Source organism: Hemicordylus capensis, chromosome 1 (assembly GCF_027244095.1).
Source record: "Hemicordylus capensis ecotype Gifberg chromosome 1, rHemCap1.1.pri, whole genome shotgun sequence".
NCBI classification, from domain to species: Eukaryota; Metazoa; Chordata; class Lepidosauria; order Squamata; family Cordylidae; genus Hemicordylus; species Hemicordylus capensis.
Genome location: NC_069657.1, coordinates 387,266,811 through 387,293,810, shown reverse-complemented (window position 1 = coordinate 387,293,810; position 27,000 = coordinate 387,266,811). Strand labels below are relative to the sequence as shown.

The following is a 27,000-nucleotide window of genomic DNA, read 5'->3' as shown; positions in this document are numbered from 1 at the left end:
TGACTTTGTTGGAAAGCGGGCGATGGAGCAGTGGGGTCTGGATGGGAAGAATCAGCCACTACTCCTGAGGTGACCATACTGGATATCTCCCGGGTCCCCGCCATCACTTTTCTCAATGATTTTGATGCAGCTCTAGAAGACTGTGCTGTCCCATTGCTGCCTTCACTGCTTCCTGCCAAAATTGGTGAGGTAAGCCGTGCCATTTTAGAGCGGCCCTCTTCCGCCATTTTAAGTGAGGCTGTTGCCTTATGCGTCCCCAAGGTCCTGGTTTCTGCTGATGTTGGTGGAGTAGTTTTGTGTTTCTTGCCCACACAAAGAACCATCTCGGTCCACTCACGCAGCCCCTTCATCGTTCCTGGTGGCTGGAGGTCACGTTGGGCTGCTGAGGAGCAAGTATCATGGCAGTCAGGTGGGAGACGCGACCTTGGCTCCAAAATGCTGGACATGGGCGGGCCCTGGGCAGCCATTTCCACTGATGCCATGGAGTACCCAGAAACAGCCAGCACAAGCATCTCAAAGGCCATTCCCACCTCTTCGACTAGCAGTTGTGGCAGTCGGCAGCACGAACGGCCCGAAGGCAGCAGTGCTTGACAATGAGTATTTAGAGAGCAGTATAGGCAGTGCTCCTAAGGGTCTTGATTCCCCTCAGGAAATCAGAATGTGGCCCTTTGTCTTTTGGCAGCAAAATACACTTAATCTGGCCCAATCACCTCATGCAGCAAGGGAAGGGGGATAAGCGAAGAAGAGAAATGGGGGTGGGGAGTGGAGGGAAACAATAGCAGGTTTATTTTTGAGGTAATGAGAGGAAGGTATAACATAAGAACTGCCCTGCTGGATCAGGCTCAAGGCCCATCTAGTCCAGCATCCTGTTTCGCACAGTGGCCCACCAGATGCCACTGGAAGCCACAGGCAGGAGTTGAGGGCGTGCCCTCTCTCCTGCCATTACTCCCCTGCAACTGGTACTCAGAGGCACACCCTTGAGGCTGGAGGTGGCCCACAGCCCTCTGACTAGTAGCCATTGATAGACCTCTCCTCCATGAAGTCATCCAAACCCCTCTTAAAGCCATCCAGGTTGTTGGCCGTCACCACATCCTGTGGCAGAGAGTTCCACAAGTGGATCAACAATGGAAGAAGTATCAGGCAGGAAAGTTAGCAGGAATAATCTGAATAGAGTAAAGGTATGGAGAGAAAAGGAGTGCTGCTTGGAGCTTTTGAGGACAGAAAAGAACTGGGGCAGGTTATCCCCCTCAGGCTCAAGTAGGCGTGGCGTTTCGTCTGCTTGTCAAGCAACTGTCCTGCCTTGGAGCTTATGAGAGGGATAACCACCGAGAACATGCAATTCTTACTACTATTTTAAAAGTACCTCATAGTCCCAAACCTGCCCCTTATATATACATCAATAATTGTTTCAGAAAACCAAATTATCCTATATTTTGTTTATTCCTGGAGGTGGTAAGCATGCTCTGTCCCTTCGATATTTATTGGGCCACATGACTGCACAAATCCTATTTCGTTTGGTTGGGAATGTGAGCCAAGCCTACATGGTCTCTCCTTGTCACCAGAGCAGAACCATGATATCTATGTCCTAGTTTATTTAAACCACAATGCAGTAGCTCACATGGAGCCAGGAATGGTTTAATTCCAGGTTACAAGCCAGGATGTGAAACTGAAATTCAATGTTGGTTTCATATTCTGGCTTGTAAGCCAGGGTAAACTTTACATGAGTCATGGTTTAACAAGCCAGGACCTAAACATTTTCCTCTTCAAATTTCTTCCTAGAATTTTGGGCTCCAACATACTCTGTTGTCCTTCCTACATTGGCATTGTTGCACTCTGCCTGCCTGCCTGCGGATTTTTCTGTGTGTTGTGTTGAATATACAGATTGTTTCTTCCCCAGTTCTTTCTGTTCAGTTTTCTCCCTTCTCTGCCTATTAAATATTTAGCAATATGATCTTATTTTGATAGCAGGCATAGCATAGAAAATATGTGCAATTTTGTTTTTCTCAAGGTCTTTCAATTGGATATGGCGTTCCTAGTTACCTATAAAATACCTTCTCTATGCGGACACATTCCTCTGCACGCTATGCAAGTATGAGATGTGTGTGTGCTCCCATAGAAGCCTTTGAGATCTTACAGTAAGAACGTCTGTGCATGAGAAGAATCTGAATAGAAAGTGCCTGTCCTCTTCACAAGACTTATCCTATTTGACCCTGTGATGTCACAGGTGGTGATGGTAACAGTAATACCATCCTTAGCATGTATATCCTGGTTTTTTAAGTGTGCAAAGCACTTCACATGTATTATCTTAATGTAATATTTACAGCTGTCCAGTAAGGTATGTAGTATTATCCACATATTGCAGTCTGATGAGAAGTGCCTTGCCTAAAACCACCTAATCAGTTCATGGCAGAAGCAAGATTTGAATTGGGGAAATCCCGCTTCTCATCTCTTTCAGAAGGTGTGTATCTGCACTTGCACTGCAAAATTGTATTAGATCGAGATGACTCATAGGCTCTCCACCATTAACCATGCCAGGGCAGGCTGCCTGCTCAGAAGCATGCAGGAGTGGCAGAGGTGACAAGGAGAGCAAGTGGGTGGCCAGTCCCTGTCACCTGCCCAGCTGCCTACTTGCTCTCCTTGCTGCCCCTGCCTGTTGCTGGGCAGCTGACCTGCTGTGGCATATTACATCGCTACAATATGGCAACAGGATTATAGCACACCATGGCAGGTCAGCTGCTCAGAAGCAGCTGGCAGTGGGTTGAGGCAGTGAAGAGAGTGGGTGGGCAATGGGGATCAGGAGTGTCTGAGCCCACCCACTCTGACAATAGGAGGTGCACATCTGCTCCGGTGGCATTTGACCCAGGACATTGGCGCCCCTCCCTACTTGACACCCTAGGTGACTGCCTAGTGGACAGACCAAGCCTGGGTATTGAGCAGTATCCTGGGGCTACTTGGTCCTTAGAACTCTCCTGAAAATGTGGATGGTGAACTATGCATGATCTACTCCACCATATCACATCTCAGGAAGAGTACGAGAAGCGCATCCACCCACTTTGCTAACAGGCAACATGGAAGTAAAAACACTTGGGAGTACTTGGGTTCAGGTCTGTTAATTTTGGGGAAGGAACAAGAAGCAGGGAGGAAGGAACATCTCTCATTGCTTAGTGACATCAGGTACTGAACGGGAACTGGGATATTTAATTAGTGTTTCTTTTTCAAATTGTACCAAATGCTGTGGACCTCAGCTTCCCAAGCATTGCTTGGGGAAAGTTAGAAGTGCACTGCCCTTAAATTTCCTTTCTTGATGCAGTTTCTAATCCCAATCTTTAATGCAGAGTCTATGTATGTATACCTTGTCAAGAATGAATAAAAACTCAGATGCAAAGGTGCCAGTGTGTGCTGCTTCGTGCCTATAACTTCACTGGCCAACATTAAAACTGTTCTGTGCATTTAAGTTGAAGCCTACTTCTTCTTATGTCAGTACACTGGAGTGCTTGTGCAGAAACGCAAATAAAATTAAATTCTGCTGACAAAATAATAGCAAGAGTAAAGTACATGGCATATGTGCCAATTCCAGAATTATGAAATTCTCTATGTCAGAATGGAAGGTGGAGGGAAATCCATGGTGCAGCAGAACCATGGAACAATAACTGAATGCAACTTAATTCTTCCCTTGATTTGATAAAGTTAAACCCCTTTTGCTCCTATGTCTTTTTGGAACTGAGGAGCCTATGGAGGATATATTTCTGGGATTTTGCCTATGAGAATATGCTGTGCTGTTGCGGCCATGAAAAACTACATAATAACTGTATATCTAATTATGCTTATTTTATTGTGGCTCTGTGTCCCATTTGATTTCTAGCACTGAAAGCTTATCCACATCATAAACTGAATTCCTAGGGTTGAAGCTATGCAAATTGTATTTAAACTTGTCATGGCATCTACACTGTTTGCAGTCATTACCTGGCTGCAAAGGTGCTAAAAGGTTCTTCCATATTGTTTTTTTAAAAAGACTTCAGATGAAAGAATTTATCACACTCCCATAAATGAAGGTTTAACAGCAGTCTTCTCCAAGGCAGGAAAACTCTTCCAAACTGATAGTGATTCAGCTTCAGTTCTTGGGAGAAAACTATCTTCAACATTGTCTGTAATCAACAGCAGAATAAATACATAAGTAATCATGGGCCCTTCTGACCAAATTAAGGGGAAAATATACACTTAGAAGTTGCTAGTCAAAATGAACAGCTAGTGGAGCAATCTACCATGTTAGTTAATGACAACATGATTGCTGGGATTTATTTTATTTTTTAATTTTTGTTATTTATATCCCGCTCTTCCTCCAAGGAGCCCAGAGCGGTGTACTACGTACTTGAGTTTCTCCTCACAACAACCCTGTGAAATAGGTTAGGCTGAGAGAGAAGTGACTGGCCCAGAGTCACCCAGCAAGTCTCATGGCTGAATAGAGATTTGAACTCGGGTCTCCCCGGTTCTAGTCCAGCACTCTAACCACTACACCACCCTGGCTCTGGGATCACATAATGCGCAGAGAGACCATACAGCCTTCTATCTACCTGTCTTCTGTTCAGTGACTTTCTCTTTAGCCTGAATTTGTCACTCCAACCTTAAACAAAGGCTGAGATCTGAAGAAGCACATTAGGCAAGCCTAGTGAAATAAATAAATATAAATATTTTCCTATCGAACAGCTCATAATCCTGCATCGTGCCATGTGGCTTAGACTATTGTGGTCTGAGAAACACAAGTCCAAAACTCACTTGGGCACAGAGAACTTGTCATATGGTCCTTTAGATCCAGGCCTATATCTCTCCCCCCCGCCACACACACACACATTCTTTCCCAGAGGAGGGTGCATACTTCTGGGAAAGATGAGGGGGAATTTTTTTAACCTATAGGTGATAGGCAGAAGGGCTTTCTGCCAAAATATCAGAGCGGGGATTCTGGTAGTAAACTACTAATCTATGGGCTAATGACTTTACTCTAGAAAAAAAATGCTTTAGTATATATTTTCATCAAAATACAATAATGTATCTAGAAACATATTATGGATAATGATGCTTTGTAATTCTTGCATAAGTTCCCCCTGCATAGTGCAATTAAATAACCAGTTTTAAACATCAAGGCAAAAGGGGGGGAAAGATTGTCAAACTTGCAGATTTCAAGAATGTTTTCACATTTCAGTTGCTTGCATATTTTTGAAATGTAAAATCTCGTGGGGGGCGGGACTCAAGAGTTTTGACTTGTTTTAAACTATACTATAGTTCAATGCAGCTGCTGTGGGTTAACCTCTTGACTCACTTTACTCTTACTTGGCTGTTGGTGGAAAATGGTACCATTGGCTCACTTGGACTATAAAATGAGTGTAATGTACATATAACACTTATATAATATAGGTTTATAAATTGGGAGGAAATGTTAGTGTACTGCACCCCAGAAAAAGCCAATCCATTGACTATTTTTTGCTTTACTCTGAAAATGAACATGCCGTAATCCTGGTTTTTGTTCCATTCTATAATGTGGAGAACTCCTTTTACCCTTCATTGCAAAATATGTATAAAATTTGATATGTAAATCAATGCATACTCCCCCCCACCCCTGCTCAAGGATAGGAGGGTGTTTCCTAAGATCCAAACATACCTTTCTTTCACAAACATACACATTATAAAGTGGTATATGTTGGCTGGTTCCCAGATTACCCACCTGACTTGTAAAATGGTAATGTGAATGCTTCTCTGTATGTGGTTTGTGTATACCAATTATGGATTTGCTTCTTTGTCCTTTGGTAATCGATATACTTCTTTAGAGTTAAATAGTCAAACTCATGCTGAAGGACAGGTTCATGTTTTACTGGAACTGGCTGCAGTTTTGTAAAAGATCTAGATGATAAGCAGAAATAGTTTAGTAATCTCATGATGACATCCACTGTAGTAAAACAATGAATAAGAATAGCCAAGTATGTAAATACTTATTCTATTGAAATGGAGCATTGTTATAATCCAGCTATAATCTAATACGCATTAGCATGGCAGCTTACAGTTAGACTTTCATAATAAACCATTGTTGTTCAATTGGCCCTATCGGATTTTTGAAACAGTGCAAATAAGGTTGCACGCCTTGCAGCTGACCAGTGTAAACTCCATTGATTTATTCTACTGTGGAAGCTTACTCTGTAATAGATAATAAATAGCTTTCAATACTAGCCACTGAGTTTTCTTAATTAGGGTTCCTTATTATGAATCCTTACTTAAGCATCAAGTATTATATGCAAGTACACGATGGCCTGCATTTCTACTCAAATTGTAAACATTTATAGAGGATTGAGATGAGCATCTGTGTTCAAGTTCTATTCTGTCTGAAAAATATTGTGCTTTCACTATTAGTCCATGTTTCTCCTTCTCTAGAGGCTCTTTTTTTCTTAAGATAGGATGACAGAAATTCTTTGAATTCTAAAGTTTGGTCAACGTAACTTGGCCAACTGCTTTTTCTAAAGCATCAAACTTCCCCCACTACTGTAACCAGCTTGTATATGAGTGAGTTTAATTTCTGTAGTGGAACAGTGTAACTCAAAAACAGAAGCCTCAAATGCCACCTCCATCCTGTTGTCTAGGTCAGGGATGCTCAACATTGGATCCCCAGATGTTATTGGACTTCAAATCCCATAATCCCCAGCCCCAGTGGCCTTTGGTTGGAGATTATGGGAGTCCAATAACATTTGGGGACCCAACATTGAGAATACCTGGTCTAGGAGGTGATGCTAATTCAATGTTGAGTGTCCTGTGAATGCTTAAGAGGAATTCCTAATTCTTCTCAGACCATCTCATCTGGATATGTTTGAAGTTAACCATATGTCCAGTAATCAGATTAATGGTTCAACACTTGTGTTTAGTTCAAATTTGTCTCTCTAAAGCAGTGTTTCTCAAACTTTTTGGAGTCAAGGACCGCTAAATTCTTCGTGCAGAGTTTCAAGGACCGCTGCATTCTTCATGCGCAGTTTCCCGGACCAGCAGTTAGTAAAGGGGTTTCAAGTCTGTCTATCTATCTCTCTATCAGACTTCTATACTGCCCCAAACATGCATCTCTGGGCAGTTTAGAATGAAAATAATATAAGCATTAAAATAATTAAATTTGGAATCTTTTGCAAACATGGAATATTAGGGGTTCTTAACCTTGGGTCTCTCAGTTAAACTCCCATAACCCCCAACAACAATGGCATTTGGCCATTATGGCTGGGGATTATGGGAGTAGAAGTCCACCAATGTCTGGGTACCCAAGGTTGAGAACCCCTGAATCTAAAAGCCTGGGTGAACAAATTTGTCTCCAGTATGTCTTCAGTATGTGTGGGGTGGGGGTGGAGGTGCTTCTGATTACTCAGTGGAGAGGGTATGTTGGGCCATTAGAAAAATTCAAAAGCTACATGGGGCCAATGAAAACAACATACAAGCAAGCCCCACTGATGCAAGAGGGAAACAGCGTTCCCTCTCAAGGCGCCTTGACCACAACAGGCAGCTGGGTTTCAATCAACCAACCTTTGGCTGCAAATAATGAGCATGCAAGAACCAGCAGCCCTTCAAGTGGTGCCCACTGCCATACTTTTTCCTCCATGCCCCCGCACCGCATACAGTTTGAAGCTGTAAAGATAGGGAATAAGACAGCTGTAGGAAGATCTCAGCAGCACATGGAGGCAAGGCACAAGAAGGGTCCCATGCCTCCGTGATACTCTTCCTCTTCCGTGCCATGTGCAAAATTGAGGAAGTGAGTGCCTTGATTTCAGTTTGGGGGGGGGTTGACTCCCAGTCAGGGACCGGCACTCAAGCCTTCGGGGACCGGCAGCGGTCCAGGGACCGGTGGTTGAGAAACACTGCTCTAAAGACTATGCTTCTCATAGAAAAAAACATTAGCTTCTCTGATTGGCTAAGCTTCAGTTCTTTGCATACAAAACTCTTTCTTCTTTGTTCTAGAGTTGTGCTTGGGTTTTTTCTTAATGCCTAGTACTTACAAGAAGTCCAGGTAATGTGGCTGACTCTGTTTTGAAGAGGCTTGAAAGAACTTCGTTGTTGGTGGTTCAATTTCTATACTGCCCTTCCAAAAATGGCTCAGGGTGGTTTACACAGAGAAATAATAAATAAATAAGATGGATCCCTGTCCCCAAAGGGCTCACAATCTAAAAAGAAATGTAAGATAGACCTCAGCAACAGTCACTGGAGGTACTGTGCTGGGGGTGGATAGAGCCAGTTACTCTCCCCCTGCTAAATAAAGAGAAACATCATGTTTAAAGGTGCCTCTTTGCCAAGTTAGGAGGGGTTAGCTTTAGGAGCCCATGTAAGCTTAGGAGGAATCCTGCTGGCCATAACACATGGGCCAAGCAGTGTGGAAATATGTCTTACCTAATGGATGCTTGTATTTTACTACTACTTTGCCAGTTTTAGAAATGTTTATTCCTCTTAAACTGAAATGCTATGTAAATGCTTTAACGACAAGTTTAACTGTACTATGCCATTAGATTTTTCAAGCCATGTCTGCCCAATCACCAGTTTAGTGTGAGCATACCAGATTGAGGTTCTTTAATATGGCATTCGAGCCTTTTGATAAATAAGTGACAATCTATCAAGAATTTAATATCTTGATTCTGTCACTGTTATCAAGTGGCTGAAATGCCACATTAAAATGCTCTTATGAAAAGAACCCTTTGGGGTCAGATAAATGTGTGGGGGTGCAAGGCAGATGGTTAGGGAAACGCTCAGTGTACACTTTGCCCACAGATTTCTTAGAGTAAGGCTGGAAAGAACCATATGCAGAAGACTCCAGGAATATGTTTGTTGCTTATTATTTGCTTGAATTAATTACAATACACTAAAGGGTGAGGAGCTTCAGGAAATATTTCTTACTTTGGCTGTCTTTCAGGAGGGTATGCAATATGAACCCGTGCCATTTGGCCTGGATAGTAACCAACAACATCCTTTCCCTGATGATGAATACTTCTATTAAGAAAATAAAAACATTGTAAAGAGTCATATTTTGTATTCATATTAAATTAGCAGCAAAGATTCATTTCTCTCTCTCTCTCTCTCTCTCTCCACAAATTCATTCTCTTCCTCTCCATAAAGGATGGATTGCCTCTTGAATTACCACAGTTTGGTGTTACCATGAGAGCCTGCTGGGGGAGGGGGCTCCCAGGAGCACTCCTATGCCTGGTTTAAGGCTACCGTCTGGTAGTACCCACATTTTGCTGTTCAGATGCCATGGGGCCGTGAGGTCTCTAATAGGTTCACATGAGCTAACTCATAGGGCATGTTGCTTGGCATGTAGCCTGGGAAATGATGGCTCTCAGGTCAAGTTTACTTAGGACTTCTGGAGGACCTCCCTGTGCTCGCCCCCTTGATTGGTTTCAGGTGGAGAATGCCAGAGTAGATGTGATTTAATCAAGCACTATTCTTTTTCAAGAATTAGCCAAGTATTCTCCCAACGTTAAGAACAACCCTTCTGGATCAGGCCCAAGGCCCATCTACTCCAGCATCCTGTCTCACACAGTGGCCCACCAGATGCCACTGGAAGCCACAGACAGGAGTTGAGGGCATGCCTATAGCCCTCCAACTAGAGCTGATGATAGACCTCCATGAAGTTATCCAAACCCCTCTTAAAGCCAGCCAGGTTGTTGGCTGTCACCACATCTTGTGGCAGAGAATTCCACAAGTTGATTATTATATTATATTATTTATTTATAACATTTATAAACCGCCTCATCCAGAGGCTCTGGGTGGTGTACAACAACTTTTAAAGACATAAACCCCACAATTAAAACAATGCTAAAAACAATATAAAAACAATTCAAAATGATTAAAACTATTTAAAACCAATTAAAATACATTTTAAAACAACAACACTTTACAAGCCTTGGAAGGCCAGGCCAAATAAATAGGTTTTTAGGGCTCTCTGAAAGGCTGACAGCGAGCCTAAGCTGCATATATCTGCTGGGAGTGCATTCCATAGATCAGGAGCAGCTACAGAAAAGGCCCTGTTCCGAGTTGCCACCAGACGTACCGGTGGCAACCGGAGACGGACCTCTCCAGATGACCTCAATGAACGATGGGGATCATACAGAAGAAGGCGCTCTCTCAGGTAACCCAGACCCAAGCCATTCAGAGCTTTAAAGGTAATAACCAGCACTTTGTATTTTGCCCGGAAACATATCGGCAGCCGGTGCAGCTGTTTTAAGACACGCATAGTATGGTCTCTCCGGGTTATCCCAGAGACCAATCTGGCTGCCACATTTTGAAGTTTCCAAACTACGTACAAAGGCAGCCCCACATAGATCGCATTGCAGTAGTCGAGCCTGGAGGTTAGCAGCTGATGCATCACTGTTTTGAGATCATTCATTTCAAGGAGTGGATGCAGCTGTCGAATCAGCCGAAGCTGATAGAAAGTGCTCCTGGCCATAGCCTCCACCTGAGATACCATGGTGAGGTCTGGATCCAAGAGCACTCCCAAGCTGCGTACCTGTTCCTTTTGGGGGAGTGTAACCCCATCTAGCACAGGAAGATCTAACTCATCCCTTAAATTCTGATCCCCCACAATAAGCACCTCTGTCTTGCTTGGATTCAGCTTCAATTTGTTATCCCTCATCCAGCCCACTACTTCCTGTAGGCAGGCAGTTAGGGAGTGAATGCCATTTCCTGATGATGAAGATGATAAGGAGAAATCGATTTGGGTGTCATCAGCATACTGATAACACCCTGCACCAAATCTCTTGATGACCTCACCCAGCGGTTTCATGTAAATTTAAAAAGCATTGGTGACAAAATGGAGCCCTGAGGGACTCCATATAATAGCTCCCGTTTTAAAGAGGAACTGTCACCAAGCTCCACCATCTGGAATCTGCCTGAGAGATAGGAACAGAACCACTGCAAAGCAGTGCCTCCTATCCCCAATTCCCCCAGGGAATCCAGAAGGATACCATGGTCGATGGTATTGAACACTGCCAAGAGATCCAAAAGAACCAATAGAGTCACACTCCCTCTGTCGATTTCCTGGTAAAGGTAATCCATCAGGCCGACCAAGGCAGACTCAACCCCATAGCCCGCTCTAAAGCCAGTTTGAAATAGGTCTAGATAATCAGTTTCCTCCAGAACCGCCTGGAGCTGGTTAGCCACCACTCTCTCAATCACCTTACCTAACCATGGGAAATTGGAGACCGGCCTATAACTGTCCATCACTGAGGGATCTAGGGAAGGCTTCTTAAGAAGTAGTCTAATAATTTCCTCCTTCAAACAAGAAGGCATCCTATCCTCCCTCAGCGATAAGTTAATGATATTAACTAAGCCATCCCCAACAATCTCCCTGCTAGATAAAAGCAGCCAAGTTGGGCAAGGATCCAGAGAACAAGTAGTAGACCGCACTGCCCCAAGCAGCTTGTCCACATCATCAGGCATCACAGATTGAAACTGATCCAATCTAATACTGCAAGAGAGATTGCTGGACACCACCTTAATAGACTCTGTAGAAACAGTGGAGTCCAAATCGGCCCGAATACAGGAGATTTTGTCCGCAAAGAACCCATTAAAAGCATCACAGCAGAATAAAGCCCCCAGAGATTGGTTTGGATTGGAAGGAGCCTGAATCAAACTTCTCACAACCCGGGACAGCTCTGCTGGACACGAACCTGCAGAAGCAATGCACAAAGACCAGAATTGGTTTTTTGCCACATGCACCGCCTCCGCATAAACCTTCAAATGGGCTCTATGCTGCATCCTGTCACATCCAAGCCGAGTTCTCCTCCACTTGTGCTACAGTCACCTACCTTGCTGCTTCAGACCCCATAACTCCTCTGTATACCAAGGGGCCACTCTTAAAGCAGATCGGAAGGGACGCTTAGGAGCGATCGTGTCTACTGCCCTGGTGAGTTCCCTATTCCAGGTTCCCACCAGGACATCAACAGAATCGCTGGCAGGACCAACATCAAAACCCGATAAGGCCTTTTGGAATCCAACTGGATCCAACAGCCTTCTCGGGCAGCTGAATACAAGCCTTAAAATTCCTGTTGGGCCATGTACAAAAAGCAGGTAGGGTTAGGGGTTGCTGCTTCTATACAACAGCTGCCTCTTCCTTCATTTTGTTTCATTTTACCAGCCTCATATGGTAGCTAAAGTTGTACCTGTTGGATAGCTGTTGTCATGCCTAAAGGTCCTGGGCCCCTTGGCCATTACAAGGAATTTAGCAGCCCCTTCTGCTTATGAGATATTATTATTATTATTATTTTATTACATTTCTATCCTGCTCTTCCTCCAAGGAGCCCAGAGCGGTGTACTACATTCTTGAGTTTCTCTTTCACAACAACCCTGTGAAGTAGGTTAGGCTGAGAGAGAAGTGACTGGCCCAGAGTCACCCAGCTAGTTTCATGGCTGAATGGGGATTTGAACTCGGGTCTCCCCGGTCTTAGTCCAGCGCTCTAACCACTACACCATGCTAAAAGCCAAACAGGAGCACAGTGGCCAAGTAGTTCTGAGGTAAAATGAAGGAAGAGGCCACTGTCACTGCTAAGGAGCCAAAGCCTATGTGACTGAACCAGTTTCCCTATTTACCTAAGATATTTTATTTTTTAATTATATCTGTACACCACTCCAAACTTCTGTGTCTGGGGGTTTACAGAAACATAAGCAAATTAAAACAGAAATTAAAACCTTAACTTAAAACCACAAGTCTAGTTAAAAAGCTTGGGTGAATAAATGCTTCTTTAGTGACTTCGCAAATGTTGTCAGATTTCAGCAGGGAGTGCATTCCATAGTCTCAAGGTGGCAACAGAGGAGGTCCATCCCTGTGTAGCCACCAGACAAGCTGGTAGCAACTGTGGATGAATGGACAAATATGAGCTAAATAATTCAAGTGTAATAATGGTTTCATCTTATTTTCAAGAGATTTTTCACTTCCTGGGGAGAGGGGCTGATTTCACCAGCCCTCAGAAATCATTCTTAGCTGTTACTAGGATGAAAGACAAAAAGTGCAGGAAACACATTGTTCACCCACATCTTTTCTTTATATAGTTGCTCCCCCCACCCTTTTTTCTTTTCTTTTTTTTTTTGGAGGGGCGGGGAAATAAAATATTCAGTCAATTTATTATGATCTTGGATCAGTTACTAAAATATTTTCCTCTTCTATTGCCATGCCATGTAAGATGACAATATTTTGGGGAGGGGAGGGGTGTTTTAGGTTCTAGAAACGGCTCTAATACCATGTAGTCTTGATTGCCAGCAAATTATCCAGGAATATACAAATGGCAGATTTCTTCAGCAATTGGCGTAAAACAAGTCCACACAATGCAGTCAGTCCTCTCACACATATCAGGAGGTTGCAGGGAAGTTGGGCAGCACTGGTCATAATCACCGCAGCCAATGGGAGAGTATGTTTGCTGTGCCAGGGAAATGTGAATCTTTAAATAAGGTTTTTACCCAAACTAATTCACATAGGACCAAAATAAAATTTAAACCCGCCCCCCCCCAAAAAATCAAAAAACTGCCTGATGGTAGGCTGCTTTATAGATTAATACTATTAAAAATGCTATGTGATATCTAGGAGACATCCTCATTATTGCCAGGCGTCTGAACAAACAAAATGAGTGGCTAGAAAGAGCAATATTTTCTTACGGTCAGAAGACTTGTGAGTCATGGTGATGCTATTTGGAATACCAATAAAACATGGGAAAACAGTGCAGTGCAGACTTACAATGACAGCAACAAGTCTAGATTTTATATATTCAAATATGACTATTCCAAGCTCACATGATGGAAAGAAATGCTGAATCATGCCTGCTGAGCTGCATGACTAGGCTTTTCTTAAAACTCTTCTGTATTTTTGGTAGGTTCAAAAAAGGCAACCACCACCACCCCTCTCTGTTAAAGAACTTGAACCTCCCTGGGCTTGAGGTGGAATTCCCAGGGGAAACTCTATTTTATTTTGCTGCTATTTATTTATGTATTTATGTATTTATTTATTGAATTTCTATACCACCTAGTATAGAAATCTCTAGGCAGTGCACAGATTAAAACACAATATAAAATATAAAACATTTAAAATTCATAAAACAGATAAAAATTACAATAGATTAAAAAAAAAATAGATTTCAGTTAAAAGCCTGGGAAAACAGGTATGTCTTCAGGGTCCTCCTAAAAACAAACAGAGAGGGAGATGCTCTTATTTCAGCAGGGAGTGTGTTCCAAAGCCCTGGAGCTGCCACAGAGAAGGCCCGGTCCTGAGTTGCCCAGTTGTGAATTCTGTTCGAAAACTACAAAAATCTTCCATGTGTATGCCTGCATATGATGAGAAAACTGACAGCTGTTGACTGCCTGAGGCGTGTTTGCACCAGAGTAAACCCCCCTTTCAGCCCCCCCCACACCTTTTCTTGAGTTAAAAACCCACTTGGACTGGCTTGCCCTGGCTAGATAGGCGTAGGTTAGTGTTTCTTAGTTTAGTTACATTGCAAGTAAACAATAATAGACCAGTATCAGGCACACACACACAAACAAAATGTGAAAGTCTAATGCAAAGTCTGACTAAAACCTTTCCCTAGACTAACTTCCCACAGCCAAAGCCCAGGCTTCCTTTTCTTGAACTCACCAAACTCTGGTTGAGAACTCAAGCTTTCTGCCCTCCTGGTTTTCCAGGACCTACTGAGGCATTTTCCAGCAGCCCACTTTTGTGGCCACATGTCATCCTCTGTACCTCCAGCCAGCTTCTTCTCTAACAAATAACTCCTCCTTCCTCCCAATGGCTCTCTTGGTCCCACCCACCTGGTGTGCTGATTGGCTGAGCCCTGGAGTTCACCAGCCTGTCAGGACAGGGTTCACTTCCAGTTAACTCTTGGGCGGGGCGGGGCTGATCATTACACATGCACGCTTGCTTGGGAGTAAGTTCTGTTAAACATAATGGGACTAATATCTATATGAATGTGCCATTTAAGAAGTAACATGTTTCACAAAGTGATTACAATCAGGGCTGTCCTTAGGACAGGGTGACTGCCCCAGACCCCACTCTTTTCATCCCCATTAAAATTAACTGGAAGCCCACCCCCGCCCCCGCCTTATTTGCCTCAGGCCCTGCACTCTGCCAGGGCTGTCTAAGGACAGTCCTGAAAATGGCATATAATGTCAAACATTTGTGGGAGGAATGGAGAGAATTTTAGTGGGGGGGAGTCTCTAAATGTAGGATGTAGCTCAGTGGGAAAGCATCTGCTTTGCATACAGAAGGTCCTAGGTTCAATGATGGGTGTTTCCAGGTAGGACTGGAAAATAGGGTTGTGTGTGTCCCCCCCCCCTTTTGTTTTTTGCCCGAATCCGAAACACCCCCATTTTGTTCTTTGTTCGAAATCAGCCAATCAGAAACACCCCAATTTTGTTTTGTTCGAAATTGCAAAATCCGAATCCGAAATGTTTTGAATTTTAAAAAATGGCCCCGGGGAAGAACTAGCGGGTGGAGGTGGTAGTGCCCAATGGGTGGAAACTATCACCCAAATTTCAGAGTAATTGGACAAAGAGCTGATTTTTGGTGAATTTTTGAAGTATAGGATTTTTCCCATAGGGAAAAATGAAGGTTTCAGCAAAAGTATAGCTTCATGTTGGGGGGGAAAGGGGTGTCGCAGAGCAGAGTAGGGTGGGTGGTAGTGCCCAGTGGGGGCAAGGAAGCTGCCAGAATTATTTCAAAGGAATTGGGTAGAGGGCTGATTTTTAAAGATGTAATGGAGTTTGCGTAAAGTTCTGTAAAGTTCTTCCCCATAGGGAATGATGGACCTCCATAATTCTTGCCCCATAACTGCACTTGGTGGGCACCAGGGTGGCCCAGAGCGAGTGGTGGTGTAGAGTACATAGGGTGCCAACCACCCCCATGGGTTGCTAACCCATGGGGTACTGGGTTCTGTTGTCTTCTGAGATGTTTTGAGTGTAGATTCGGATTCTCTGGTAGCATATGAGAGTGGATTCATGGTTTGTCATTGAAAATCTCATGTGCTACCAGAGAATCTACACTCAGAACACCTCAGAAACAAGAGAACCCAGCACCCCGTGGGTTAGCAACCCATGGGGGTGGTTGGCACCCTATGTGCACTACACCACCACTCGCTACTGGCCACCCCAGTGCCCCCCAGGTGGAGTTATGGGTCTGCTGAAACCTCCATTATTCCCTAGGGGGGAAATACCTTAAAGAAGTGTAAACTTCAACCATTCCTAAGAAATCCGCCCTTTGCCCTATTCCTCTGGAATCTGGCTTGTGGCAGGCACTCCTTGGGGCACTGCCACCCAACCCACTGTTTTGCCCCTCAGGCCCACTTTCTGCCCAGAATCTGCCCCAAAGACATGTCAACTTCAGAAATTCTTTAAAAATCAGCCCTTTTCCCAATTCCTTTGGAATCTGGGTGGCAGCAGGCACCCATTGGGGCACTACCACCTGAACCACTCTTCTGCCCCTAAAGCCCCCTTTCTGCCCTGAATCCACCCCCAAATAACATCACACATCAACAACAGCAGAGCTTTGGAAAAAATCAGGCAGATTGCCAAAGGTCATGCACATCCATGTCCCCGCCGCCCGTAATGCAATTGATCTACACACAATGAAATACATACTGCCCCACTGGCCAATGAGGGTAAATGCACACTGCCCCACTAGCCAATGAGGGTAAAATTTACCCTTAAATTTGCTTAAAAGGAATAAGGAGGCAATTGCCAGCAGATCAACCCATGCTTTCACTGGCCAATCTGCGGGCTGGAAGGGCTGGAAATTCAAACAGATGTCAAAACTCAAAATGGAGACTGAAGGAGAAAGACTTTTTGCGATTGCAAAATGGAGTTCCAAAACAGCCGAAACAACAAAACGTTTTGTATCCGAAACAGGGATGTTTTGTTTTGGCTACAAAATTTTCTGTTTTGAGCATTGGGTGTTTTGTTTTGGCTACAAAACAGCCGAAATGGCCTGTTTTGTGCACGAAACGCTTTGTAGACGAAACAAAACGCACATCCCTACTGGAAGAGACCTTCTTGAAACCTTGAAGAAACCACTTGCCAAGTGAGTGTAGACAACACTGAGGTAGATGGACCAAGGGTCTGACTTGGTATAAGGCAGTTTCCTATGTTCCCAATCCTGGCCATGTTGTAAATCTGCTGAAGACTTAAGAAATTCATATTTATTTTCTACAAATATAATTAACAAGGATTAAGTTCAAAGTTTATTTAATTGCCAAAAAATGTGATAGTGCTGCTGTACTAGGTTGCCAAAGCTTTATTATCCCTTTACAAATATTGCTATTGGTGATATTTAACAACTGAAGCTTCTAAAAAAATGAAACGCTTTCTTAAGCAATGATTGAGGGTGATTAGTTTTCCAGTTCTTGGCTAATGTAATTCTATCAGAAACCCGGCATATTGTCTACTAGATCATAGTATATCTACTTTCTACCAGGCATATAAAAATCTGCTTTTCAGAATTGTAAATCTAAATCATAATGCACTTATCACTAGCAACAAGTACTACTGAAAAAGCATTTTCTGAAAGTTTTCTCACACGCATCTTGAACACATTGACTCTGACATGAGCACCATTGCGTCTATGCATGCTTAGAACTGCAGCCTAAAATTAACCTAAATGCTCAGTTATCATTAGTATCTCTAGGTATTTCACACAACTTATTTGTTTTCTAGGTCAGTATTCATTAGAATATTATAGAAAAAAGCCCTTTGAGCTATACAGGACATTTATTTATTTATTTATTTTATTATTTATTATTAAAACTTTTATACTACCCTTCCAAAAGGTTCAGGGCAGTTTACATTAAAACACCATTAAAATCAGTTAATAATTAAAACAAAAATTATAAAGCATAAAACAATGATTAAAAATTAAAAACATTGTAAAACAGCAATTAAATAATCAGAACAATTTAAAAACAAGTTTTAAAAAGCTGAGAAAGCCTGGTTGAAGAGATGTGTTTTTAGGTGTTTTTTAAAAAATTGCCAGAGATGGGGAGGCTCGTATCCCAGCAGGGAGCGCATTCCACAATCTCAGGGCAGCAGCCGCGAAGGCCCGTCTCTGTGTAGCCACCAAACGAGTTGGCGGCAACTGGAGACGGACCTCCTCAAGTGATGGTAGGGCTCATAACGAAGAAGTCGCTCTCTTAAATACCCAGGGCCTAAGCCATTTAGGGCTTTAACTAGCACTTTAACTAGCACTTTGTATTTTGCCCAGAAACATATTGGCAGCCAGTGTAGCTCCATCAACAGAGGAGTAATGTGGTCTCTCCGCGATGACCCAGAGACCAACCTGGCTGCCACGTTCTGAACCAACTGACGTTTCCGGACTACGTACAAAGGCAGCCCCACGTAGAGAGCATTACAGAAGTCAAGTCTGGAGGTTACCACTGTTTTGAGGTCATTGATCTCAAGAAACAGGCGCAGCTGGCGTATCAGCCGGAGCTGATAGAAAGCACCCCTGGCCACCGCCTCCACCTGAGAAACCAAGGAGAGACGTTGATCCAGAAGTACTCCCAGACTGCGAACCTGTTCCTTTTGGGGAAGTGTGACCCCGTCTAGAACAGGTAAATCAAAATTGTCTCTAGAGTTCTGACCCCGCACAATAGGTACCTCCGTCTTATCTGGATTCAGCTTCAGTTTATTCTCCCTCATCCAGCCCATTACTGCTTCCAGGCAGGCATTTAGGGAGGATATGCCAACTCCTGAAGAAGTTGACATGGAGAAGTAGATCTGGGTGTCATCAGCATACTGGTAACACCCAGCTCCAAATCCCCTGATGATCTCTCCCAGCGGTTTCATGTAGATATTAAAAAGCATTGGAGAGAGAATGCGGCCTTGAGGGACACCATACTTAAGCTCAGATTTTGAAGAGCAACAATCTCCAATCGACACCATCTGGAATCTGTCCGAGTGGTAGGAGCGGAACCACTGTAAAACAGTGCCTCCCACCCCCAACACCCTCAGATGTTCCAGAAGGATACTATGTAGTATCGAAAGCAGCCGAGAGATCCAAGAGGACCAACAGAGTCACATTTCCTCTGTCAATTCCCAATTGGAGATCATCCATCAGGCCGACCAAGGCAGTCTCCACCGCATAGCCCACCCAAAAACTAGATTGAAATGGGTCTAGATAATCAATTTCCTCCAAGACCACCTGGAGCTGAGAGGCCACCACCCTCTCAATTACCTTGCCCAGCCATGGGAGATTGGAAACAGGCCTATAATTGCTCAACTCTGAGGGATCTAACTCTGGCTTCTTTAGAAGAGGTCTAATAATTGCCTCCTTAAGACAAGGAGGCATCCTGCCCTCCCTCAGAGAAGCATTTATGATTTCTACCAGGCTGCCTACAACAGCCTCCCTGCTAGATAGAACAAGCCATGTTGGACAAAGGTCAAGAGAACAAGTGGTAGGCCTCACCGCCCCAAGCAGCTTGTCCACATAATCAGGAGTCACAAACTGAAATTGATCCAGTTGAATCATATAAGAGGAGTTGTCGGACACCTCCAGTTCAGACATCAAATTAATTGTGGGGTCTCCATCGAAGTCGGCCCGAATCCAAGAGATTTTGTCTGCGAAAAATTAATTAAACACACCATAGCAGGTAACTGATGCTCCCAAATTCTGGTTCAAGGGAGAGGGGGCAGATACTAGTCCCCTCACAACCCTGAACAACTCAGCTGGACGTGAACTCGCAGAGGCAATACGGGCAGAAAAGAACCGCTTCTTTGCTGCACATATCGCCTGAGCATAGATCTTTAAATGTGCTCTATGTCGTAATCTGTCGGATTTGAGTCGAGTTTTTCTCCACTTGCGCTCCAGTCGCCAACCTTGCCGCTTCAGCCCCCGTAGATCTTCCGTATACCAAGGGGCCAATTTTGAAGCCAAAAAGTCTAAAAGTCCCTTGTAGTTGCATTCTTCTGAGCAGTGCAAATGAAATGCAAAGTACTGTCAATTATTTAAAATTTCTTCGGATCACATCAAATTAATGAAATATAGATGCTAAAGTTCAATTAGTGGCTTGAATACGGATGTGCCCAAACTGGTTCGGCACTTCTTAGGGAAGTTCCGAACTGGCTTGGGCACCCACAGCTGAACCAATTTGGGAGAGCAGGAATCGGTTCCTTTAAAAACCAGGTAAGCAGGTCCTTACCAGGTAAGCAGGTCCTTACCTGCTCCTCCTCTGTCCACTGCTTTTCTGGGTGCGGTACTCACTTTGCTGCTGCAGCCTGTGCCCTGCAGCCTGCACCCTGTGCACAGAGTCAGCACACACATTAGCAACACCATGCTGACCACGCACATGGCTGCTTGAGCATGCATGGCAGCCATGTGTGTGCCACCGGTGCATGCAGGCTGCTGGGAGCAGCACCACAGCTGTGCATGGCTTTTTGCAAAGCAAGCACAGCACCCAGAAAAGTGGTGGGGCAGCGGAGGAACAAGGATGGACCTGCTTACCTGGGTTTTTTTTAGGAATCGATCCCCACCCTGCCCACGGCTGCCCTAGATGGTTCAGGCACATCCCTAGTCTTGAAATATTGGTAACTGTGTATATAGATAGATAGATAGATAGATAGATAGATAGATAGATGTGTGTGTGTGTGTGTGTGTGTGTGTGTGTGTGTGTGTGTGTGTGTGTGTACATGGCAAAACCATGAGTAATTTTAATCAGAATTTGTATCTATCTGGGTTTAGTGTTTTCCTTTGTGATTTCTTAGGCTGCCAGTCATTCTGACGTTTTGAGAGGTGGGTGATGCTGGTGGTTTGTGTGTTAACTTCGAAACCTTACCCTGGGGGGACGTTGGGTTCTTTATCTACGAACTGCCGTAATCTTATTGCTGTTCCTGCCATTGGAGTACCTGGAAAAGTTTATCAAATGTTATGATTCTTGTTACTAATTTACTCAAAATATAACACCACACTTACAAGGAAAAGGGAGTACACTTCACATTTGTTTGAGCAAATATCTGGGGTGGGAGAACGATATTCAAGATAAAAATAAAGTAACTGTGTGTTAAATTGTGAGTCTCTTTTCCTGAATTTCTTATTTTAAAACTCTGTTCATATTGAAAGCATTTTGGTATGTACTGCATTTTTGTACTGGTACTACAAGTCTTATAAATATAGTGGCCAGAATCCAAAGCAACATGCAACTTTTTCTGTGAGCCCAAAACCACTTGGGACTTGTTTGTCTCAAGCGGCAACACATGTCACATAGCAAGTTGCTTTTGAAACAGAGGGGAATTTTTAAAAGCAATACGTTTATGTAGTGAACTAATTTTTTAAAAAGTATTGTATACAAGCTTCTTCAGCTCTCTGGATCCCACCCATTATTCCCTCCTTGCTTAATGTTCCTAAGTAGAACTACAGTTTATAAATTTAGGGATTGTGTCAATCAATCATATTTATATACCACCTGATATGTGAATCTCTAGGCAGTATATCTAATTTTAAAACGAATATAAAGCAGAGTAAAAAAACAATTTAAAAAAATTAAAAAAATTAAAACAATTTCATAGGTTAAAATAAAAACAATTAAGCCATTTAAAATTTCAGTTAAAAGCCCGAGAGAACAGATGTGTCTTGAGGGTCTTTCTAAAAGCAAATTACTAGATCCACACTTATACCTTAATTTGTCTGTAACAAGCTTTCACTTGAAAGATTGAGGGGGCTAGCTTGTGTAAATGTTGACTCACTAGCATTTGGAAAATATTATAGATTATGCTGTCTGTCAGCCACATTAGTGGGTTATGTTTTGGGCACTCCATAGCAACCTCCCTGCAGGCAAATGTTTAAACCTTGCCATGGGATGAGTCAGAGGCTGAGCTGTAGAAAATTGTAGGTCTGCACTAAGTAAATAAAAGCTAGTCTCTTCCTACGCTGTCTCTAACTACAGTATGTGGCTCTCATGTACTGGATGCTCTCTTTCAAAAACAGAATACTAGCTAAAAACCAATTAAGATGACATTTTTGTTCCTAAACTCGGTTAGTCCTGGTAACAATATACCAATATGTCATCTGAACCGCTAACTTGGCAAAGAGGCACCTTTTAATGTGGTGATTCTCTTTATTTAGCAGGGGGAGAGTAACTGGCCCTATCCACCCCCAGCACAGTACCTCCAGTGACTGTTCCTGGTATCTATCTTATGCTTCTTTTTAGATTGTGAGCCCTTTGGGGACAGGGTTCCATTTTATTTATCTTATTTATTTGTTATTTTTCTGTGTAAACCACCCTGAGCCATTTTTGGAAGGGCGGTATAGAAATTGAATGAATAAATAATAAAAATAAAAATGAACTGTTGCGTGGAGTGCAGTCATAGTCTACAATTTCCCCCCAAACTTTGTTAATTTTAGTCAACCTTCAAAAATGTAGCAGGGTGGTGTGTTACATATGACAGCTCCACTCAAATGTGCACACACAGTACGAGCTGTTGAAATCTGCTGTTATATTTACCAACATTTTCATGTTCCTGTCAGCCAGTTATACTTAACTGTTGTCTTCATAATTGTCAGCAATATCATCAGGGCTTTCATCCCCCTTCTCTTCCCCTTCATGACACTAGTCAACATTTTCTGATATAGGTTTTACCCTTTTGCTGTTAATTCGAGGAGAACTGCTCATAGATTCACACTCTAGGATGATCTTTAGTGTGATCACTTGTACACGTTGGAATTCCATTTTTGTACAAGTAAATGTCATGCTATGCAACTTAAGTTATATACGAATGTTTGTGTGCAAAGATGCCATGTCTGAAACTTTGCAGAATTTACTCAAAAACTCCTAATACACTCTGAATACACTTTATAGAAGCTTGAGGTGAAGTTAATTTTTCTTTTGTCCATACTAATGTGGTAACTAGTGTGCTCCACAGCTTTGTAGTGGGTGTACATGAATGTTAGGTGTACTGACTGCAAATATATGAAAAACATGAATTTCTTCAATTACTAGCTTAGATGTGTACATATCCAAGTACTGAACTTCTACAGAAGACCTTTCAACATCTTAAAGCCCTTATTTGCTACAGAAGTGGAATAGGCAATAGACAGTCACAGAATTCAATTGGCTTGATATTTTTCATATATCCCTTTCATTTATTAATTTCTGTTCAAGGGTATATCCCAGGTTTTCTGGTTTTTCGGATACAGTGGGATTTCTGGATGAGTTCCATATGAATATGTTATTTTTACTACATCTATCTCTAGGGCCAATTATGACTCATCATTGGAGTGATATCTGTTTTATTCATGGGCATAGGCAGGAGTACTAATGAAAGCTTATTGTTGACACTGTACATTGGAAATGCACTATTAGTTCACGTGAATTTAAAAGGAGATCTGGACATTATGACTAGTATTAGTTGTCAGTACTAAACCAATGCTTCATGCATCAAATAATCCATTGATATTTAATTTATTACAACAACATTTTTATGGCTTGTTTGTATTTGGTTTTTACTTCCAGTGCTGATTTCTGATATCAGTAATGAATATCAGACTTCATACACTTCACTGAAGTTATCTGCAAATTAGTATATGCAGCATTTTGTTAAAACAGTATTAAATGTGTCGTGAAAACAGTATTGGTTTCAAGAGAAAATTCCTATGTCAAGCTACTGCACCACAAACTACATGACCAAAATTTTGCTAAGAGCCTGGGACAATTTCATGTCTGCTTTCTCCTCCTATCTTTAGCTACTGTCACTGGTTAAATGGTGTTTAAGCTTTCTGCATCCTTGTCCTTTGCAACACTTCGATCAATTGCAAATTTTATTAATAAACCCCAATGGTTTCAGTGATAAGAACAATTAGAAATAGAGAGGGGTGCCTTGTTACAGGTATGCACAATTGTGCAGCTTTCCCCCCTAGTGATTTGTTTGTGGTCAGAAGAATGAAAGAAGAGAGAAGACTCAGGAGAATGTCAGAAACAAAATCATTTTAGCTTGCTGCAAGCAGCTCAGTTACTCCTGCTTTCTGCACTGCAACTGCATTAAGACATAAGTTTGGGGCAGTATAAAAATAAATAAATAAAATTTAAATTTAAAAATTCAATATCCAGTAAAGCAAGGCAGACCAACATTGCACCAATGAATGATGAGCTGTAGTACCAACATAGGTCCTATTCACACATTATGCTCAACACTTCTACAATCTATATATTGTCCACAACTACAGTTATTCACATTATGTTGAATGCATGCACAGCAGTACACATTCAACCTGAATACCTCCATCCACTCATGGAGTGATTACATCTTCTGAATGGAATGCGGCCTTCAGTGCTGATTGCACTTAAAGTGTACATCAGTCGATTTCGACTCCTGGTGCCCACAGAGCTCTGTAGTTTTCTTTGGTAGCATACAGAAGGGGTTTACCATTGCCTCTTCCCGTGCAGCATGAGATGATGCCTTTCAGCACCTTCCTATATTGCTGCTGCCCGATATAGTACCAGCGGGGATTTGAACCGGCAACCTTCTGCTTGTTAGTCAAGCATTTTCCCGCTGCGCCACTTAAGGTGACTAAGGGACCTATACCTGGGTTAATTTTTAAAATGAATGCAAGTACAGTTATTCATACACAAACATGTGAGCAGACAGCATCTATACACTCATACAATATAATGTCTTAATAGGCTATAATAGGCAATGCAGCATCCATGAAACAGCTTCAACTTGGCTCTTGGCTCTTGGCTCACGAGTGAGGATTCACTTTTTAGCAAGGCCTTCAAGGCTTAATGTATAAAAATATGTTGAATAATAATAACAACAACAATAAAATAAAATAATGTGTACCAAGACTCAGCTGCCCTGATGTCTGTTTTCAGTGCCTAAACAAAAACACTGGAATATATGTTATGAAAATGCTCTACACCAGGGGCGTAGCAAGGTTGGAGTGGGCCCAGAGACAAGATTTTAAAATGGGCCCCTCACTGATATATACACACAAACACACTTCACAATATATAGTGCACTCACACTCACATCCCCATTATGAATACGATGAATATTTAATTCACATTGAATAGTTTTTTTACTCTCTGCTACTCTCTGCTACTGCCGATCTCCAAGAGACTCAACATAATTCATAGGGGGTACAACACGGGCGGGCAGGGAGTCATGTGATGTGCCTCTGGGGGCCCCCTCTCCCTTTTACTTCATGAGATTGTAAAGAGTGTTCCCACATATCAGAGATTGAGGAAAAGATTTTGAGGTCAAATGAGCTGTTTCCAGGCAGACATGAGTCATAGCACCTTTCTCCCCAAGCTGGTAATTACGCACTATACTTCATACCGTTTATTTAAGAGTGTGTCTAGGAGCAGGGCATAGGTAACTTTCTCAATATTTCCACAAGAAATATCTAAACAGGCTCTTACCTGCTCTGGAGTATGCATGTACAGCTTTCAAAACAAAAGTTACTCTTTATTATGAGTCACTTGAAAGAACATGTTTTTGGGTTTTTTTTAAGTGAGTGTAAACACAAACACCCACATAAACTGCCCCCAGCTGCAGGAGAATTTCACAAAATGGCACCTTTCACTACAGCTCTGAAATCAGGTTGCATATGTGGCATTATGATGTACATGTATGGGATTGTGATGCAATATGACTAGTGTATCTGTTATCCAATATGGTGTTAGTTATTCAGGAATGATCCAGGGTGAGCCATGAGGTATCCAAATCCATAATTTCAATCGTTCAAGATGGTTAAAAGCTAAGCCAGATGCAAAGAGATCCAGAATGAACTGTAATGTTCAACAGATAACTTTATAGGGTATAATAAGGTTTACAGTGTTTAAGCCAGAGGAAGAACCTGAACTTATTTATTTCTGCCTTTTCTCCTGACGGGCATTGAAAAAGGGCAGGAGGAGTTGTGGAGGAGGACCTCAAAGCGCAGAGAAGAGCATTTGTTTCCCAAAATGTCATTTTAACTTTATCTGGAGGGATTAAAAAATCCAGTTATTTATTTTTCAGTTATTAAAACTGTCTTCCACACCATCTCAAAAATGTTTGGGGTTTTTGTTTTTTGTTTTTAAAAAGGTCTCCTTCCCTTTCATTCCTGTTAAACTGCACATATTTCAGATATCTTTTTAATATTTGAGATAGATTTGACATCTTAAATGTTTATGTGCACATTGTACTGTAGGTTCCTAAAGTTTTTTCTTTTCCCTTTTTCAATTTTTGGGGTAACTTTGTTATTAAATACATTTATTGTAAATATACAATTATACTTTTTTCCAGCCACTATTCCACAAGATTTATTTTGGGCATAGAGAAAAATCATGACCTGTAATATTTGTGCCAAAATTCTTGAAAATATTTTCAAAATCACCACAAATTGTACAGAAGTCTTTCTCTTAATTTCCTCTCCACTTATCCTGGATTGCTTTTCTACATATGTGTTGAATCTGCAGAGTAAATCCACCTGCTTAAAACCTTATAAGTAATTTGCCTGAGAGAAATTTAAATAAAGGGATTCATTTTTTTCTGCCATATAATCTTCTCGGTCCTCAGTTAATTCAGATCCCAAATCTTACTCTCAGTTTATATTAGATTTCAAAAAAGAAAATATGTTCAACAAAAAACACATGTAGAATTCTCCCTGTGATGTCTCACTTTGAGGTTTTGAGATGTTTTTAGCTGCTTGTTTTATAGCTGCTTCCCTCTTAAACATAAAGTAATCTTACAGAGATTGGACTAAGATTTTATTCAGAAACAACTCAATTTTCTCCTTCTCCTTTCCCTCGCTTTTTCTTTCTGACTCCTCCCGCACCCTCTACAGGATGCCTACTGGGACAAACTTCTCAGCAACAAAAGATAAAAGATTACTAGATTGAATAAGAACATAAAGACAGTCCTGCTGGATCAGGCCCAAGGCCTACCTAGTCCAGCATCCTGTTTCACACAGTGGCACACCAGATGCCTCTGAGAAGCCCAAGAGATAAGGACATGCTCTTCTCTTGCTGTTGCCCCCCTGCAACTGGTATTTAGAGG

General features: G+C 42.3%; 1 protein-coding gene across 2 annotated transcripts in view; it reads right to left on the bottom strand.

Moving 5' to 3' along the window:
- Window positions 1–3,813: 3,813 nt before the first annotated feature.
- C1H1orf100 (chromosome 1 C1orf100 homolog) overlaps window positions 3,814–27,000 on the bottom strand; it is a 44,680-nt gene continuing 21,493 nt past the window's right edge. Inside the window, exons 1-5 of one of the 2 annotated variants that reach the window (XM_053301975.1) lie at window positions 25,383–25,533; window positions 20,802–20,871; window positions 8,902–8,994; window positions 5,717–5,892; window positions 3,814–4,145 (exon numbers count right to left, since the gene is read on the bottom strand). In XM_053301975.1, the coding sequence (XP_053157950.1) occupies window positions 4,033–4,145; window positions 5,717–5,892; window positions 8,902–8,994; window positions 20,802–20,863 (444 nt within the window). In that variant the 5' untranslated portion in view covers window positions 20,864–20,871; window positions 25,383–25,533 and the 3' untranslated portion in view covers window positions 3,814–4,032. Of the gene's footprint in view, window positions 4,146–5,716; window positions 5,893–8,901; window positions 8,995–20,801; window positions 20,872–25,382; window positions 25,534–27,000 lie in introns of those variants that run through there. The other variant, XM_053301966.1, reaches the window with a different exon arrangement.